Genomic DNA, 18,841 nt, shown 5'->3' with positions numbered 1-18,841 from the left:
CCCCCCCCCCCCCCCCCCCCCCACTCTCTCTGTGTGCATCTTCCTCTGCAGGTACGAGGACAGAATGCGAGGCCAGCCAGTTTCAGTGTGGGAACGGTCGCTGCATCCCGTCCGTCTGGCAGTGTGATGGAGACGAGGACTGCGCCGATGGCAGTGATGAGAACTTCTGCGGTGAGATGCTAAATGCGCGCTGCTCACACACGCACCACCTGCTATGTTCCTACATTACCATAAACACATGCACTGTAGTATTAGTCAATGTTGTAATATTTGCTAAAACACTAAATGTGTACTAGTCCACAACTGAAAACGGTCCCCATCAAATGCACTATTTACTCCCGTTTGATTTAAAAACAATTACAATGTTGAGCTGCAGTTTTGAAATCGGAGCCTCAAAGTGAAACTCTATAGGTGTGTGAGCAGTTAGTCTTCAGTGGAACCACAAACAGGGGGACGTATTAAGAGGAGGACTTACACATTTTTGGTTTTGTTAATTTCTTGAGAGTTTGACAATAATAACAATTGAACACATCCTTTTTAATTATCGTTTATGCCTCTTTTTACTTATTTGCCTCTTAAAAAGTTGTGACAATTCATGAATGTTGGCATGTTACAGTTTGTGCTGTTTTTGTGGATCAGTTGCCCTTTCCATTGCTGTATGTGGGCTGGAAATCTATCGTATTAACACAGTTAATGTGGCCTTTGATGGAGTGTGGGCGAATTGATGACAATCCATCTTGGTTACCATTGAGTATAGTTTCCTGAGTGCCAAAGGGAACAATGTGTAAATTAAGTTGGAAATGGTGTCTGACTCACAGGGTGCCAGATTATGTTTTTACATCAGTAAGACTGATGCAAGGAGTCTTTTTTTTTTTTTTTTTTTTTTTTTTTCTCCCCTCCCTCTAGTTATTGGAGCACCACAGCATAGGGTCTTTAAGCCTCTTCTTACCACCAGCAGCAACAAAGGCCTTTATCTCCTGTTTTTAAACTAACTTCAAACTCAAGAGTCTGTCATGGTATTTAACGTTCTGTTTATGACCACAGATAATGTAGTTGGAAGCATCTAGTGACTTGTATGCTCGTTGTTTCTCACTGGCGTAATTGTACACGGTAGATTTCTCCTCCAAATGCGTGTGTGTATATACACTGCTCAAAAAAATAAAGGGAACACTGAAGCAACACATCCTAGATCTGAATGAAATAGTCTTAAATACTTTGTTCTTTACATAGTTGAATGTACTGACAACAATTGTCAATGAAAATTATTTATTAACCCATGGAGGTCTGGATTTGGAGTCGCACTCAAAATTAAAGTGGAAAAACGCACTACAGGCTGATCCAACTTTGATGCAATGTCCTTAAAACAAGTCCAAATGAGGCTCAGTTGTGTGTGTGTGTGTGTGTGTGTGTGTGGCCTCCACGTGCCTGTATGACCTCCCTACAACGCCTGGGCATGCTCCTGATGAGGTGGCAGATGGTCTCCTGAGGGATCTCCTCCTGGACTAAAGCATCTGCCAACTCCTGGACAGTCTGTGGTGCAACGTGGCGTTGGTGGATGGAGCGAGACATGATGTCCCAGATGTGATCAATTGAATTCAGGTCTGGGGAACGGGCGGGCCAGTCCATAGCATCAATGCCTTCGTCTTGCAGGAACGGCTGACACACTCCAGCCACATGAGGTCTAGCATTGTCTTGCATTAGGAGGAACCCAGGGCCAACCGCACCGGCATATGGTCTCACAAGGGGTCTGAGGATCTCATCTCGGTACCTAATGGCAGTCAGGCTACCTCTGGTGAGCACATGGAGGGCTGTGCGGCCCTCCAAAGAAATGCCACCCCACACCATTACTGACCCACCGCCAAACCGGTCATGCTGGAGGATGTTGCAGGCAGCAGAACGTTCTCCACGGCATCTCCAGACTCTGTCACGTCTGTCACATGTGCTCAGTGTGAACCTGCTTTCATCTGTGAAGAGCACAGGGCGCCAGTGGCGAAGTTGCCAATCTTGGTGTTCTCTGGCAAATGCCAAACATCCTGCCCGGTGTTGGGCTGTAAGCACAACCCCCACCTGTGGACGTCGGGCCCTCATACCACCCTCATGGAGTCTGTTTCTGACCGTTTGAGCAGACACATGCACATTTGTGGCCTGCTGGAGGTCATTTTGCAGGGCTCTGGCAGTGCTCCTGCTGTTCCTCCTTGCACAAAGGTGGAGGTAGCGGTCCTGCTGCTGGGTTGTTGCCCTCCTACGGCCTCCTCCATGTCTCCTGATGTACTGGCCTGTCTCCTGGTAGCGCCTCCATGCTCTGGACACCTGCACTGACAGACACCGCAAACCTTCTTGCCACAGCTCGCATTGATGTGCCATCCTGGATGAGCTGCACTACCTGAGCCACTTGTGTGGGTTGTAGACTCCGTCTCATGCTACCACTAGAGTGAAAGCACCGCCAGCATTCAAAAGTGACCAAAACTTCAGCCAGAAAGCATAGGAACTGAGAAGTGGTCTGTGGTCACCACCTGCAGAACCACTCCTTTATTGGGGGTGTCTGTCTTGCTAATTGCCTATAATTTCCACCTGTTGTCTATTCCATTTGCACAACAGCATGTGAAATTGATTGTCAGTGTTGCTTCCTAAGTGGGCAGTTTGATTTGACAGAAGTGTGATTGACTTGGAGTTACATTGTGTTGTTTAAGTGTTCCCTTTTATTTTTTTGAGCAGTGCATCTGGCCACTAATGCTGGGACTTCAGGTTGCATTCTTGATGTTTGGTGGTTCATGCCTTTGCATAGTTTGACAAGCTGTTGCACTCGGCCATACTTTCAGTACCAAACTGTACATTTATTTAAGTCATCGTTTAGAAACATTAATAAGTCTACAGATGTCTGCTGACATTCAGTATGAGAACCCACCATGTTAGCTTGGCCCCATCAGGAGACTTCCCAGCATCCTTTGGGACAGAATGACCTGGTGGTGGGAAGGTAGCAGATAGAGCAGAGCTAAATGTGGATATGACAGAGTTGTGTGTCCAATAGATTTCAGATCTTTCTCCATTTTCTTTTGTCCCTCATCTATCTGGGTCATATGAGACTGGGAGGAAGAACAAGTGAAGGAAATGATTGAGGATAAAGGAAGAAGGGGTGGAGGGGGAGAAAAAACAGCTGATTGTACTGCAGGGCTGAAGGAGGGGAAGACCCCCCTCTGATACAGGATTTCCTTCAGGAAATTAATGTAGAGTTTCCACAGCAGTTCCTGAAGTTAATGTTGATGAAGCCCAGCAAGCGTGCCTGAAATTGGAGTAATTGGTGACGTTGAAACAAACATCTTATCTTACTAAATTTATCAAGACGTAAACGTGGAGGGTGGTGAGTTTGCAACAAAAGCCAATCAAATGACTGTAGTGATGGATTAAAACAGATCGTGGCCTCTGCCCATAATCTGTTTCACACGCTCTCACAGCCACGGACATACTGCTGCGTCTGGGTCTCTGTCTGCTATTCGCTCAGTGGGAGATCAGAGATTCTTTGACTTTCAACTGAGATGTGTGAAAGATAAGAATCCAAAACTAATTTACAAAAGAAGGTTGTTAATGAGGCACGCTGTGACTTGCTGCTGTCGTGGTGTAAATTGGGAGTTGGTCGTTTCTTGGGTTCTTATGTTTGTATTCTGGTCAGAGACTGAGGGAAGGCCTCGAGGAGACACCAAAGCCCAGTGTGGAGGGGATTTGCTTGTGTTGTGGACAACTTGAAATCTCACGTTTGTCTTGATAAGGTGCAGGAGGTGGAGGGTTTGGTTGTTGGCCATTACGTTTGCAGCGCCATATATGCTGTTGCAGACCTATTTACTTACCTGTAGTTAATTTTGCAAGTTGGCTGAACAACAAAAACTGTCGGCCATCGATGTACAACAGGAAGCTCAATAGTTGAGCCTGATGGCCAACAGTGAAACAGTTGTCAGCTTCAAAGTAAATTGGAGATTCTAACTTTAACATTAGCTTAAGCTGCTCCAGTACCGTTATGTTGATATAACAATGTTGAACAAGATATGAAAGCAGAAAAAAACAATTCTAAGGCAAACATAATCTACTTCATGGTCAAGACTGAGTTTCTTTTTGTCACTTTATATGTTGCATGTGTTTTCAATGATCTTCCTCCTTTTTGATGGAAAATTCATACAGCAATCAAATCTCCAGAGGATAGTTTTGAATGTGTTTTGATTGCAAATGTGGAGCTTGGGCTCTCATTAATCAGATTGCATCAGATTCTAAACTTGTGACCTTTTCACCTGATGGAGGCTCTGGTTGGGTGTGTAGGCCAATTCATATTCATGAGGTGTGGCGAGTATGGCTTTGGTCTTTCCCCCTTCTCTTCCTATTATTCATGAGTTTGTTTCTTTGATGTGAGATGTTTTATTAAAGAACATGTCTGTCTCCTCTTTGCCGTTTTAATGAATCCATCTGTTTTCTCTCCCATTCCAGAGAGAAAGACTTGTGCGGAGGCGGACTTTGTGTGTCGCAACGGCCAATGTGTCCCAAAACGGTGGCACTGTGATGGGGAGCCAGACTGCGAGGATGGGTCCGACGAGAGCGTAGAAATCTGCCGTGAGTAGACAGTTTCCTCTTCTGAAAGCCTCATGTTTCATTACAGATTTTGTTCAGTTTATGATGGAAACCTGTTTACCACAGCAGTCTTCATTGATAGATCATGCTTAAATATTTTTCACATTACTAAATGTATATTATTGCTTTCCAAGACTAACTTAAGTTTTGCATTTAATTTCTACCTTTCTGGCAGTCTGAGTTTTATTCATTTCAGTACACTGTGTTAATCCACTTGTTGGAGGCTTGCTTAATAAGACTTTTGCCAATGTACCTAATCTTGGTTGAAGTCCTTATCCTTTATTAAATCCAGCCTTGAACTATAATGCTAAAACCAATTTTTTTTTCCCTCAAAATTGTATTGTGCAATAATTTCATACCTCATACAGTAGATGTGAACTGAAAGCAATGGCTTCCTGGAATATAAAAATGTAGGTATGCTTTTTGGTTGGGAAATGGTACAAATACGGCCTTTCTTTTTGCCAATTTTAATGGTGGTGAATAAAAGTGTCTGCATATCTTTTGCCTCCATGCGGCTCAACATGGCGACGGCTGAGCCGGCGGCTCGCAGCTAATGGTGCAATCAGCAACAGTGGTGACGGAGCTAACCAGTGGGGCACGCTCGCATGATACAGAGTTCATTCTCTGCTTAGGTAGACATTACTCCACTATATCTCTACATAGTGATGCTCTGAATATCAAACTTGGCGCTTTTTGAAGGATAAGGCCGTCATTATTCTAAATTTTTCTTGTTTATTATAACTGTAGTTTGCAGGGAATAAGATCTATCAGGCTTTGGCTACACAGAGTACTTGTTTGTAGGATACATTCATTGTTTTGGTAAGACTGTAAGAAAAATATGGAATATATTTATTATCCTCGAAACGAGTGCCTTATCTTTCAAAGGCATCAAACGTGTAAAAGCATTTAACTTCAATGCTATTACTGCATCACACACTCCTAGATTTTAGGTATTTATACTATAATTTTATGCTATTTTATTCTTCCGCTACATTTCATAGGGAAATATTGTACATTTTACACTAAATGCAGCTTTTAAACTCAGACATTCATCTGACACCTGTAGTTATTGGTTACTTACAGATTAAGATTTTACATCCAAAAACACATCGCCTTATACAAAGTGATGTATTGTTAATAGATCAAATCAGCCAAGCGTGTATAAAGTACAACTAGCACCTCATTGACCAGTTTGGCATCAGTGATGATAAAACGCTACTGTACAAAGGAATGTAAGCGTTTGAAAGTAGAGATGCTGCATAATGAGTACTTTTACTTTAAACCTATTTTGCTGATATTAAATAGCTGCTGAACTGATGGCAGGACTTTTACTCTATTTGGTAAATCTGAATTTCAGAACAGTTCTATGATTGACAGATGGCCTCCCGAGGGCTCTCGCATGGCAATGGTGGAGCTGCTATATTAATGCTCTGCATTTTGAAATAAAGTTTTTGAACACTTCTTCCACAACTGAGATAATATACTCTAAACTTTTTTCCGTGAGGTCGAAAGCTGTGTAATGCATACGGCTGATTACTCCTGGAGTTGGCTTAGCAAGCAGCAAAGTTTTCTAACAATCTGAGTGCGTAGTACAGATTTCATGCGGCTTCTCACCGTAGCAGAAATTCAGAGAGCCACTTAAAAGTGGTCATGTTGGGTCTCCTGTGAGCTGCCCTGTCATATGTATGCTGAAAGTGGTTTGAACAGAACTAAGGAGAGCTGCTGAGCTTTAAATGTTCTCGCTGTGATGTGAGGTACTTGCTGGGGTGCTTGTAGGGATCAGAGGAAAGTGTTTACTGAAGTCGTCTTTAATGAGAATCTCTCGTCAGACAAATGGACTATGGCGTCTCCTCGGGTACAAGGACAAACATCAGAGGGAACATGAAAGCGCTTCATAAAATGCGTGTTGGTTTCATATCCATGCCTCATGTCTTCCTCAATGTTTAAAACACTTTTTAAGCATGCTAAAGGTACTGTAAGTAAATAATGAAGCTCATGATGAAACCAGTACCAGTGGAGGGTTGATGAAATGTGTTTTTTTTTTTTTTTTTTTTTTCTCCTCCCCCCAATTTATTACATGCATCTTAGCAGTAGAAAAGACAAACTGCCAGCAGCTTTCTTTAAAAACTATTTCAGTAGTGTTTCTTTGTGGGTGCTAAAGCTTTACTGTGTGCCAGTTCAACATACAGCTGATTGAGTTGACGGCAATCAAACAAATGTTTGCAGTTTGAGCCAAAATGACTTCTTTGATTATTCTGTACAGAGTAGAAAATAATCTAGCACACTGGAAGTACTCGTAGTAGCTATAATGAATAGCTTTAGTGCAGCAGTCTTCATCAGGCATTTAATTTAACAAGTGACAGTGAGCACATACAAGGAGATCAACTGGTGACCATTGCTTATTTGTGCTTTCGCTCGATCTCAACTCACTTTTGGCACCAGATCCATTTTTTTTTTTTTTTTTTTTTTTTTTTTTTAAATCTGGGTCAAGTGAATGAATAGATTGCGGTGGATATTGACGGTATCTTGGCTATTAAAAAGGGCTTGTTTGTGTAGGATGACTGGTCTGCAGTGTCCTAACTCCTCCTCTTTAGTATTGGCTCAGCTAGCGTGAAATCTAAGATGCCTTTTCAGTTGGGAGAGAATGAGAACAAAGAATGCAACCAATTATTGAGCCAGACATGGAATATGAAGTAGAACCTGAGGGTTATCCACACTTCATCTGTGTTTGTGAAGTGAAGTTTGCTGGGAGGCAGATATGTGTGCGTGTGACATGGTTGTACTCAGGCTGTTTTTCACAGAGCAGTCCCCTTTGGTTTTTGCTGCAGTGTGTCACCACAACAGGTTGAGTGCACAAACTTGAAAACAAAGCAAAAATAAATTCTTTACCTCCTGGCAGAAAAGAAAACGAGGTTGTTTTTTTTTTTGTTTTTTTTTTTGTTTTTTGTTTTTTGAATCGGGGCTAATCCCTCCTGCACCCTTGGATGACGATCTTTGCTGCCAAAATGAGAGCAGTGCAGTCTGGGGAGTTGTTTAAGAGTTACTCAAAGCTGTTGGCTGTGTACGGTTGCCAAGATCTACCCAGGTTTTAGTGTGAGAGACTAAATGAAATGGGTACTGTGGAAAATCAGTAGCTGGTGGATAAGCAAGTGTTTCTATTCTATTAATCTACCAGATGATGGATCGTCCCATATTGGCTCAAAGCCTTGGGGAGGAATTTGTATTATCCTTGAAAACCTCTGATTTGCGTCAGTCCTGCCTTCTGTCATCTTGATTTAAATGGTTGTTTTTCACTTTTTGAGCCTGTTGAACACTTTTGTATGATCCACCCTTTGTCAACAAGACCCAGCTGACCACCTGCTTGGAACCATCTGAATGATTAAAGTCCTCTGAGGCAAAGGATGACCTGATTGTTAAACCAAATTACTTTTGATAAAGCTTTTATTAGTTCAGCATGTGCGTGACGGTGCATGGCTTAACCAGCAGCATAAATGCAATAAGTGACCTTGTGAGCTCCCAATACCACAGAGAGCAAGGTTTATGCACCCAATACAAACAAGGCTGTCCGAGTTAGAATTTTGCATCCCTCTTGTAAATCCTTGTCAATGCAACGTAAAGGGTTTTACTTATTAACTGCTTTTGCACTTCATAGTGCCGTTAAATGGCCATGAGATGTAGAACCTAAATAGTTCTCAAAATGCTTTTAATAGGTTATAATCTAAAGTTTAAATCAAACTCATCCCAGTTCAAACGGACGAACAATACTAGCCTTTATCAGCTTATTATGGCTTCTCCTGATAATCTTTTCCTCCAACTTTCCCCGAGTTTACCATTTTCCCTTTTGTTTCTGGGTTAATGTCATGCATGTACATTATTCTACGATAATGAAGTTGCCTGCTGAGCACTTCAGAGAATGAATGTGCCATTTGACCTTTCCCTCTTTAGAGGTGTTGACTTTCTGACATAAGTCTGTGCTTGTATAGATTAAATAATACAACCTGTGTTTCCACTTGCACTTGGAAGTGTGTGGGTTAACTAAAGGTCATCACCAGTGTTAGGTTCCAGCCATAGCTGCAGTGGTGTACGTGCAGGTCAACCCAGCTACTATAGCTGTTTTATCACTGTAGTGTTTGATCAGCTGTTGCACATGACTTGGCAGCTGGGAATGGAATCTAAAGTGTGTGTGTGTGTGTGTGTGTGTGTGTGTGTGTCTCTCCAGGCAGTTTGTGGAGTGGAGGACTCGTGCCGTGGTCCTGTTCACGTCAGTTGTCTTGCATCAGTGTTGAATGAACAGAAGTGAGCCTCAGCTTCTGTTCACTTAGTCCTCGATATAAATACAAGCAGGATGTCAGTCCTCCATGAACTCTAGTTTAAACCTGGGTTTTAGCTGACCATCTGTTTCACAGTCTCGCACTGTTGCTGTCTGGTGAAATGTCTTTGTGAGAAAAAGCTACCAAAATACCAACCATGGTATTTAGTATCAACAAATGTGAAGTCTCATATTTTTTTCACTTATACTTTGATCATATATTCAATACATAAATCGGTAAACCTTTTCTGACTATAGAAACGTACTATTTAAATTTCTTGCTTTTATAGTTGGATGAAAAAAAATGAAACATGTGACCTTGATTTCATCAAGTAGCATGTATCTAGAATAGATCACATGACACAAACTGGATTCAGAAATATGGCAGCCTATTGTTACCTGGCTGTTATCAACAAAACTACATCCTCGTAGTCAATAATACTGCTTTTCTATTCCCCTTCATGTGGCGCTCCATTGAGCCGCTCTTATCACGGTGCCGTCCGATGTTCTGTGGCTCGTTATCTCCCTCCACTGTGTACGATTGCCGGGATAAGAGGCTACCCGGGTCTGGAAGCTGAAACTTTATGGAAACCAGCACTGTGGGATGAATATGTATGCTCAGATAAAATGTTTGCTAATGATGCAAGAAGACCTCCAGGTGACTTGTACTAAACATGGATATTATGTCCCTTATCTGGACAGAAAATCCTTTTGACCTTTTTAATTAACAAACATACTATGTTTTTTATTTTAATACCGTTTACTGGAGGGGGACATCGTTGTATAAATATGATTTTCTCAACCTCATCTGTTGATGCGCCAGCAAACTGGATATGTAACAGCTTGCAGTTCTGGTTGTCTGAATATTGAGTTAACAGAAATGAGGACTTTATGTTCTCCATCACTTTCTGTGTGACGGGTAGCTCAACATCACCATTAATCTGCCAAAGGCTGCTTGTTATTTCCAACTTTTCCCAAAAGTCGCATATGCTGTGTCCTTGTTCTGTCTTATTTTTGGCACTGCTATCATGGGAGGAAATGCACTCGATGGGCAACAAGTAGAGCCACTGCAGCTGTGCGACGACTCCATATATGATGCTGCTTGAACATGTTACTTCATTTTATTTATTTTAATAGCTCTGCATAAGCGTCGCACATCTCTGGTATGATTCTTATTTAAACTGAACTATTTGATACAACTGCTGTCAGTTCCCTTTGGCCTAGAATCTATCTGTTAGAATATATGTTAGTGCAAAATGACTTCTAGATACTGAGTTTCTATCTGATTGACACGATGACGTTTGTACTTTAAACTCTGCTTAGAATAAAGTATGAAGAAGCTTTTTGTACAGCCAGCCCAACAAGCTGTGTAAGGTCAGCTGAGAGATGTGTTTGAGCAGAGAGCTTGCTATATTCCACAAGCTCTTAGTGTTTTTAGTCTCATGAATAAACAAAATGCACTCTCAAAATGTCAAGAAAATATTCGCCCACTTGTCCTACCCTAGTGGCCAGTTTTCGTTAGATCTGTGTAACATGGCTTCTCTTAAATGCATTTCCTTTTGGTATGCACCCACTCGAACAATACATGCATTGTTTTGTGTTTTTGTCCGTGCAGACATGAGGACGTGTCGTGTGAATGAGTTTAGCTGCGGAGCGGGCTCCACTCAGTGTATCCCCGTCTTCTGGAAATGTGACGGAGAGAAGGACTGTGACAACGGAGAGGACGAGGTCAACTGTGGTAGGTGGACAAGCGCACATTAACATGGGACTAGAAGGCAAAGGCATCTGATGACCTACAATGCGGTCACATGACACTTTAGTGACCTTTAGTTGAAGCAGATTGCCTGAAAATATCTTCAAACAATTGACCTGCCTATTGGCACCATAGATGATGGGATGAGGGCTGCAAAAAAATGCTAAATGCTAATCGGAGCAAAACATTGCCACATAATTATAGTTGCTGCATTTGACAAAACTTTGAAATGTAATTGTCGCTCTGACGCCTTTGTTCATAGGGCGAGGCCTCTGTATTAGAATGCAGAAACAGAAGTTATTCACTTAATGACTTTCAGATTAAATCATTCTGGATTTCAATTATAGCCTCTTTAAAGCTGCAGCTGTGCTGTTTACCCTTCTGTCTGATTCATATTGTCGAAGGAACAGACAACCTTTTGCACAGAAACACACGCTTGAAGCAGTGCAATGACACTTTTTTTTTTCTTCCAGAGGTGATCCAAGTACTAAAGCACTGAAACCGTTTATGGACGTGTGAATCAATTACTTCTCATCCGCCAGCTGTTTATCCTAAACACTGTGCGGCATAAACACACTGACAGCCTTTTGCGCAGAGCACGGAGCTCTGCCTGGACAAACTGTAAACTAAAATAATTGGATGTGACGGCAGCCTGTAGCATGCTGGTAAATTGTCGACATCCATCCAATTTCTCAGTAAGGCAGTCCGGCAACATTTTCCCAGCACTGCCCTCCAGATGAGAAATATGAAGTAAAAATAGTTGATACACATATAATTAAAAACAAAAAGGACAATTTTATTTTGCAGATGTTTAGTTAATTAGTAGTGATTAATGACAACATTGGATTGCCATTACTGCTGACGATGGAAGATGTTAATTGCTTCAATGAATAGGACGTTCCAGCTGTAACATGCCAATGTTGAGCTAGTACAAGGAGTTGTATCAGGACTGAAGCCAGTGCTGTAGATAGTGTTTGAGTCATCACTATAGATTTTAATACTACAGCAGTAGGAGATGCTGATTAGCATCTTCTCTGGCTGAAGACACTAATTGGTGTAATCAGCTGTGTAGTATGAGGAGACATTTAATTGCTGTCTCGTTTGTTTACATCAAATCTCTGTACCAGGATGTTTTACTGTAGTGTGCGTTTTTAGGCAGCGAAGTGCAAATGTGGCACCTCACAATTTTGAGTGAAAAGGCCTGGCTCGTAGTTGGTGTTCCCGGTCATACAAAAGGTTTTGGATGTGCAGAGCAGTCAGGGTCTCCCCCACCAAACTGGGAAAACCATTTATTGACCTGGTTTTGTGCACGGGGGATTTATAATGTTGAAACAGAAAAGGGTCAAACACACACAGGAAGTACACTATTATCTAAATATCATTGTATTCTGTAGCATTTGGTTTCCCTTCATTGGAACTATTGAGCTCAAACTATAATAAACTGCCCCCGGCCATTATTCCTTCTCTACCAATATTTACAGTTGGCACTATTCAGGCATGTAGTGTTGTCCTGGCATCTGCCAAACCCAATTCATTTCTCAGATGCCAAGTAGTGAGCGCTCTTCCACTGCTTCACCATCCAACCAGAGTACGCTTTGCATTACTCAACCTTGGAACTATGCATGGTAATCGCAAGCGTGTGTGCTGCTGCTAGTCCGTGCAAACACGTGACATGTAGCGTCTGACAAACATTGTTGGTTCTTATTCGGGTTGTTTGGAACCATTTACTGTTCCAACCGCAACATATTGTGATTTTTACTTCAGCTCTTCTGCATTGTTGGGTCTGGCATTTCGCATCATCCTCTTCACAATACCCCATAGATTTTCTATGGGGTTAAGGTCAGGCGAGTTTGCTGGCCAATTAAGAACAGGGATACCATGGTCCTTAAACCAGGCACTGGTTGCTTTGGCACTGTGTGCAGGTGCCAAGTCCTGTTGGAAAATGAAATCTGCATCTCCATAAAGTTGGTCAGAAGCATGAAGTGCTCTAAAACTTCCTGGTATACGGCTGCATTGACCTTGGACCTCAGAAAACACAGTGGACCAACACCAGCAGATGACATGGCACCCCAAACCATCACTGACTGTGGAAACTTTACACTGGACCTCAAGCAACGTGGATTGTGTCTCTCCTCTCTTCCTCCAGACTCTGGGACCCTGATTTCCGAAGGAAATGCAAACTTTACTTTCATCACAGAACATGACTTTGGACCACTCGGCAGCAGTCCAGTCCTTTTTGTCTTTAGCCCAGGCGAGACGCTTCTGACGCTGTCTGTTGTTCAAGAGTGGCTTGACACAAGGAATGCGACAGCTGAAACCCATGTCTTGCATACGTCTCTGCGTATAGGTTCTTGAAGCACTGACTCCAGCTGCAGTCCACTCTTTCTGAATCTCTCCCATATTTTTGAATCGGTTTTGTTTCACAATCCTCTCCAGGGTGCGGTTATCCCTATTGCTTGTACACTTTTTTTCTACCACATCTTTTCCTTCCCTTCGCCTCTCTATTAATGTGCTTGGACACAGAGCTCTGTGAACAGCCAGCCTCTTTTGCAATGATCTTTTGTGTCTTGCCCTCCTTGTGCAAGGTGTCAATGGTCGTCTTTTGGACAACTGTCAAGTCGGCAGTCTTCCCCATGATTGTGTAGCCTACAGAACTAGACAGACCATTTAAAGGCCTTTGCAGGTGTTTTGAGTTAATTAGCTGATTAGAGTGGCACCAGGTGTCTACAATATTCTCAATTACTTTGTTTCTCATTTGTTCCTGAATTTCTTTGGATTACAGCATGATGTCTAGCTTTTGAGGATCTTTTGGTCTACCTCACTTTGTAAGGCAGGTCCTATTTAAGTGACTTCTTGATTGAGAACAGGTGTGGCAGTAATCAGGCCTGGGTGTGGCTAGAGAAATTGAACTCAGCTTTCCAAAGATGTGATAAACCACAGTTAATTCATGTTTTAACGGGGGGGGGGGGGGCAAATCACTTTTTCACACGGGGCCATGTAGGTTTGGATTTATTTTTTCCCCCTTAATAAAAACCTTCATTTAAAAACTGCATCTTGTGTTATCTTTGTCAATATTTAAATTTGTTTGATCTGAAAGATTTAAGTGTGACAAACATGCAAAGAAATCAGGAAGGGGGCAAACACTTTTTCACACAACTGTATATAGCTCAGTCAGTCGTCTATCTCTATCTCTATCTCTTAACTCTCACATTCACTTCCTGTCCCCTCAAACTGCCTCCAGGCAACATCACCTGTGCCCCGAACGAGTTCACATGCGCCAGCGGCCGCTGCATCTCCCGTAACTTTGTGTGTAACGGCGAGGACGACTGTGGCGACGGCTCCGACGAGGTGGCGTGCGCTCCGTCCTCCTGCGGTCCCAGTGAGTTCCAGTGTGGAAACTCATCGTGTATCCCGGCCAGCTGGGTGTGTGATGACGACGTTGACTGCCAGGTAAGAGGATGCGCCATGACAAACATACACACACTCTGGTCTACGACTTGTAAATCCATTTTGCCAAAGTTATTAAGGGACAGTCTTTCATTATCAGAGGACGGAAGAAGGAATTTCATTTACGTGTCCTGGATAATGACCTTTTATTTCAGTCATGCAATTATTAATGGCAGCAGATTTGGACTGAGAAGCCTTATTGGATGGTTGATAATTATCACTGATGCACTAGAGTGGCATGACAAGAAGATGTGGGAGTGGATGTCTCCTCAGCCAGCCTAATTTCTTCGAGCAGGTCTTTTTCAGGGTCCATCTCTTCTAGTTAAGCCTGGACTCGAGACTTCTGCAAGAGCAATACATTATCATGGGGATGGTGTTGCTGAAGGTTAAATTTAAGGTTTGGCTCCAACTGTCCTCACTCTGACCTTCAACCTGGGGTGACTAGTGTGGCAGAAGAGCAGCTGCATCTGGCACAATGTTCCCCCACTGGCAAGGTGCATGGATCAGGGAAAACAGTTTGACCGTCATCTCTGGTGACCTTCGTCTTACCAAAGCAAATGCATTTTTATTTGTGTGACAAAGCCTATTGCTCTGGCTATTGTCCTCTTCTTAGCAACGCTCTCTGAAAAAGAGCATAAACTACAACGCGACTGGTTGGCATGCAACCGCGAGGCGGTAATTCTAGTTTCAGTTTTATTGACAGCATTTTAAATCTATGTAAATGGAAAGCAACATCCAGAGTGAAAGACCTTTAGTTGTACTTAAAGAATACAATGATTGTCAAAGATAATGGTATATATGTTTTAAAATACAAAATCATACAGTTGAGTATAATGCATTTCCAAACGTGTCCTTTTTGAACTTACATTAGAAATGTTAAGTTTCATATTTCATCGCTTTCTGGACTGTTGCCACATTATTATTTTGTGATTTTAAAAAAAATAAAATAAATAAATAAATAATAATGTGGCAACACTCATTTTTAGAGTAGATTTTGCCTCACCATAACAAACTGTCCTGTATGCTATCCCTGGGCACACATACCGGTTCTGCAAGTGGAATTTTCATAACACCCTGTTTATTGACCGGCCTCACTCACTCATTGACTGACACTCCCATCACGTTTTCACACAAGCCAGAACAAGTTCCACCGAGTCTGCAGTTTGCCTGTTAATTGGCTGTGTGGTTATCACTGACGGCCTCGCAGGACAATGAGGAAGAAAAACTGACGCAAATGCTTGCGCGCACAAATATTTAGACCGCTGTGTTTTAATGTGACGGTCACAGTCCTGCTTCAGTGTTAACTGTTCAGACACACACATTCTCACACACAACTCTGCTCCCACATGAGTCAATGACTTTATGAGATGATGAAAGTATGAGAAACTCCTCCTGCTGCTCCTCTTAATCCCATTTGATCTGATGGCAGAGTTTTGATTCCAATTATATTGGTAAGATCTGAGTCCTAAAAGCTCTCTGTCATTTCTGCCCTGCACATCCTCCAGATTGCCTGTCAAACATGGATGTCAAATCAAACATGGGTCGACCGCATTGTTTGACTTCTCTGTTAATGATGTTGGCTCTTGCCTTTGGTATCTGATAACTGTGCAAAGCCTGGAAACTCTTGAAATCTAATATTGTAAAGTGATATTAAGCCTAAGATAAGACCGGTGCACCGAATCGTTCTCTGGTCTTAAGATAAAAGACTAAAACACATTGGAGCATGCCGACAAACTCATTAACATGATTATAGTATCTTTTATTTGGGAATAACTTGGTGTTTCAGGCTAAATCTGATCACGTTCTTGCCTCTGTCCCCTGCAGGACCAGTCAGACGAGTCGCCGTCTCGTTGTGGCCGTCACCCGACGCCGCCGGCCAAGTGTTCGTCCAGTGAGATGCAGTGCCGCTCAGGAGAGTGTATTCACAAGAAGTGGAGGTGTGATGGAGACCCCGACTGCAAGGACGGCAGCGACGAAGCCAACTGTCGTATGTACAAACCTGCTGTCACACTAAAAATGAAGCATTTCAGCTCATAACCACTTTAATTTGTGTTACCACGGCAGCTTGATTGAGTTGAGTTTGTCTGTTGGTATGTGTTGATCTTCCTTTCAGGGATATACTTAAGCTTCCAGATAAGTGAATGAGTCGGGGATTCATGCGTTTGGATGTGATGTGGGCCTGAAAGGAAAGATGCTTTTAATTGACATAGAAAAAGGGGATTCAATTCTGTATCGTTCACAAGCAAGTTTCCAGATTTGTAGACTGCAAGTTAGCTGAAACTTGTAAAATTGCTTATATTGTCCTCAAGGAAAAGATCAGTATTGGGGGTTGATTTGAAGGGTTTCAATTAAAACTGAAGAAATTCAGCCGTTAATATGAAAACGGATATCAAGTAATGTCAAATGGATGGAATGGAAGTGCAGCACATAATGGATCACTCTCAAGCCATCTTCAATTATATTTCTGTCCAGTTATCTCTAAATGATTCCATGCAGGGAAGACGGGACAGCCGTCAATGTCATAGAACCCAAAGTTTCTATGAGTTTGATGTCCGACCAACAGCTTTTCTTAAGTCTACCTAGACGTAAGAAAAGCACACATCCTCGCTCCTCACAATGTTTGGCTTTCTTTTATTGATAAATTACAATGGTTGTTTGATGCATGATTTGAATGAACAAATTAATAATGCACTACTTTCATGTGCAACTCTGGTGTTTGTCCTTTGCAGCTGTACGCACTTGTGGAACGGATCAGTTCAAATGTGACGATGGGAACTGTATCCTGGGCAACAGACAGTGCAACGGCTTCAGAGACTGCGCCGATGGATCAGACGAAGTCAACTGCAAAAACAGTACGTGCTCTGTGTGCAGCTTTGCAAATGCTATTTCTATTTTAATTATCAGGGCATTGTCAGGTGCTCATTAATCATCATTTTAAAATACTAGTACCAGTACAATACTGGTGGTATGGAGTAGCTTGCCTGTATAGTTCCACCCAAGACAACAAGGTCACAAATGGACTAGATCGCTCAGAAGAGCCTTACCTCTAAGAATCCAGTCTCCATCAGCATGTTAAGAAATTAGTCAGAAGGATTTTGTGAACTTGTCTCACACAGCCTGCACCCACTCTGCCATGCAGAGTTGGTAAAAGGGTCAGCTAACCAAGACAATGCAGAAACGCATACATTTCAGAAACATTGTTTCTTCTCTTTGGAAGTTTCTTTTTATACATTCTACCTCAGGCTGTCCTGAGGTTCAGAAGCTCAGTGTGTTTAGTGTACTGTAGATGCTGCAAGCATGCAAGAGTAAAAACATGTGGAAGATGTCTAGACCACAGAAAAAACAAACATCACAATCCACCTCAGCTTGTGCTCGGGTACAAAAGCAGAGTGTCGGTTCACTGTGTTTGTCGGGAAGGCTTTTTTTTTTTTCCAACAATCCATCACTGTGTTGTGTTTTTCTGTGCTCTTCCAGAAAGAAATGTACCAAAAACCCGCCTGGTTATCTTGTTTCCATGAGTTTGTTCGTTCTTGCTCCAGGAGCATAAATCTTTGTTTTGAAAATGGACTTTAAAGAGTTACAAGTTTGTTGCAGATTCTCACTCGGACACTTACATGTTTGTTGGCGATGCTCTAAACATAATGGGGTATATCTAACTTACAATATATTTTTTCACACATTCAAGCATCTGCTCTCTCACTTGCTAAAGTTCACAAAGTTGAAAAGTTTGGCGCTGTAATGAAAATGTGAACCCTAAAGCAATGGGCATTTTTGGAAATGCGTTGATTGCACAAAAGGCAATAATTTCTTTTGAATGAGATGAAGATTAATACTGCACTGCAGTGGATCTGTTGGTCGATTAGCATAAAGACTGGATGCAAACCGCTCTCTTGGCCCGACACAAAGCTGGCAGAGCAGCTGTGAAATAAGTTCTATCCTGATTTCCAGTGACGCATTAGAAGCCCTTTACTTGAGATTAAGAGGAAGGGTTTGTGTTTAAGGATTAAAATGTTGCATGTGAGCAGTCACTCCTCTTGACATGTAAAGCTCATTGCATCTCTCCACAGTGACCCAGTGCAACGGACCAGAGAAGTTCAAGTGTCGCAGCGGGGAGTGTATCGAAATGAGCAAAGTGTGCAACAAGGCCCGAGACTGTCCTGACTGGAGCGATGAACCCATCAAGGAATGCAGTGAGTAGAAAAAGCAAATCTGGCACAAACATCCATATGAACTGATCAGACTTCAGTGGTTAAAAGGTCTTAGCAATAACTCCAGTATTTATATGCTAATGACATTTTTGGATGGACATTGATGTAACCTGCAACTTAAATTGGCAGAAGCATACAAATGAGGCGGCAAATGTATTTTTCAGCTGTTTTGTCAATGGTCTGGATGTTTGTAGGATGTTCAGCTTTTTTACCAACAACGTTGCAGCCTCAGAATCACAACTCAAAGATGTTTGAGATTTGCCTTCTACATGCGTTTAGGCAGGCCTGACTGTGTGAAGCTTCCTGGGGACTTGTTGTCACAGTGAGGGTTTCAGGTTTTGTTAAGTCGAGCCTACGTGAACGACGACTAACTGAAGAGATGCAGAGTGGTGTGCTTCCACAGAAAATCTTTGTTTTAAGACTAACTGTTGCAGATGATTATTGGAATATTTTCACAACCCTCCCAACTAACTAGCAGAACAAATATAGACTGATCGACATTTTTGTACATGT

The 18,841-nt window shown here is 42.2% G+C and overlaps 1 protein-coding gene across 1 annotated transcript in view; it reads left to right on the top strand.

Annotated features, from left to right (window-relative positions):
• The window catches only part of vldlr (very low density lipoprotein receptor), a 42,916-nt gene that overhangs the window by 7,036 nt on the left and 17,039 nt on the right, over positions 1–18,841 (top strand). Inside the window, exons 2-8 of the mRNA XM_031855951.1 lie at positions 52–171; positions 4,471–4,593; positions 10,536–10,658; positions 13,915–14,123; positions 15,945–16,107; positions 16,850–16,972; positions 18,188–18,310. Of these exons, the coding sequence (XP_031711811.1) occupies positions 52–171; positions 4,471–4,593; positions 10,536–10,658; positions 13,915–14,123; positions 15,945–16,107; positions 16,850–16,972; positions 18,188–18,310 (984 nt within the window). The remainder of the gene's footprint in view (positions 1–51; positions 172–4,470; positions 4,594–10,535; positions 10,659–13,914; positions 14,124–15,944; positions 16,108–16,849; positions 16,973–18,187; positions 18,311–18,841) is intronic.

The sequence above is a fragment of the Anarrhichthys ocellatus genome, unplaced genomic scaffold (genome assembly GCF_004355925.1).
Source record: "Anarrhichthys ocellatus isolate YVR2014 unplaced genomic scaffold, GSC_Weel_1.0 scaffold16, whole genome shotgun sequence".
Lineage (NCBI taxonomy): Eukaryota > Metazoa > Chordata > Actinopteri > Perciformes > Anarhichadidae > Anarrhichthys > Anarrhichthys ocellatus.
This window is presented reverse-complemented; position numbering and strand designations above follow the sequence as displayed.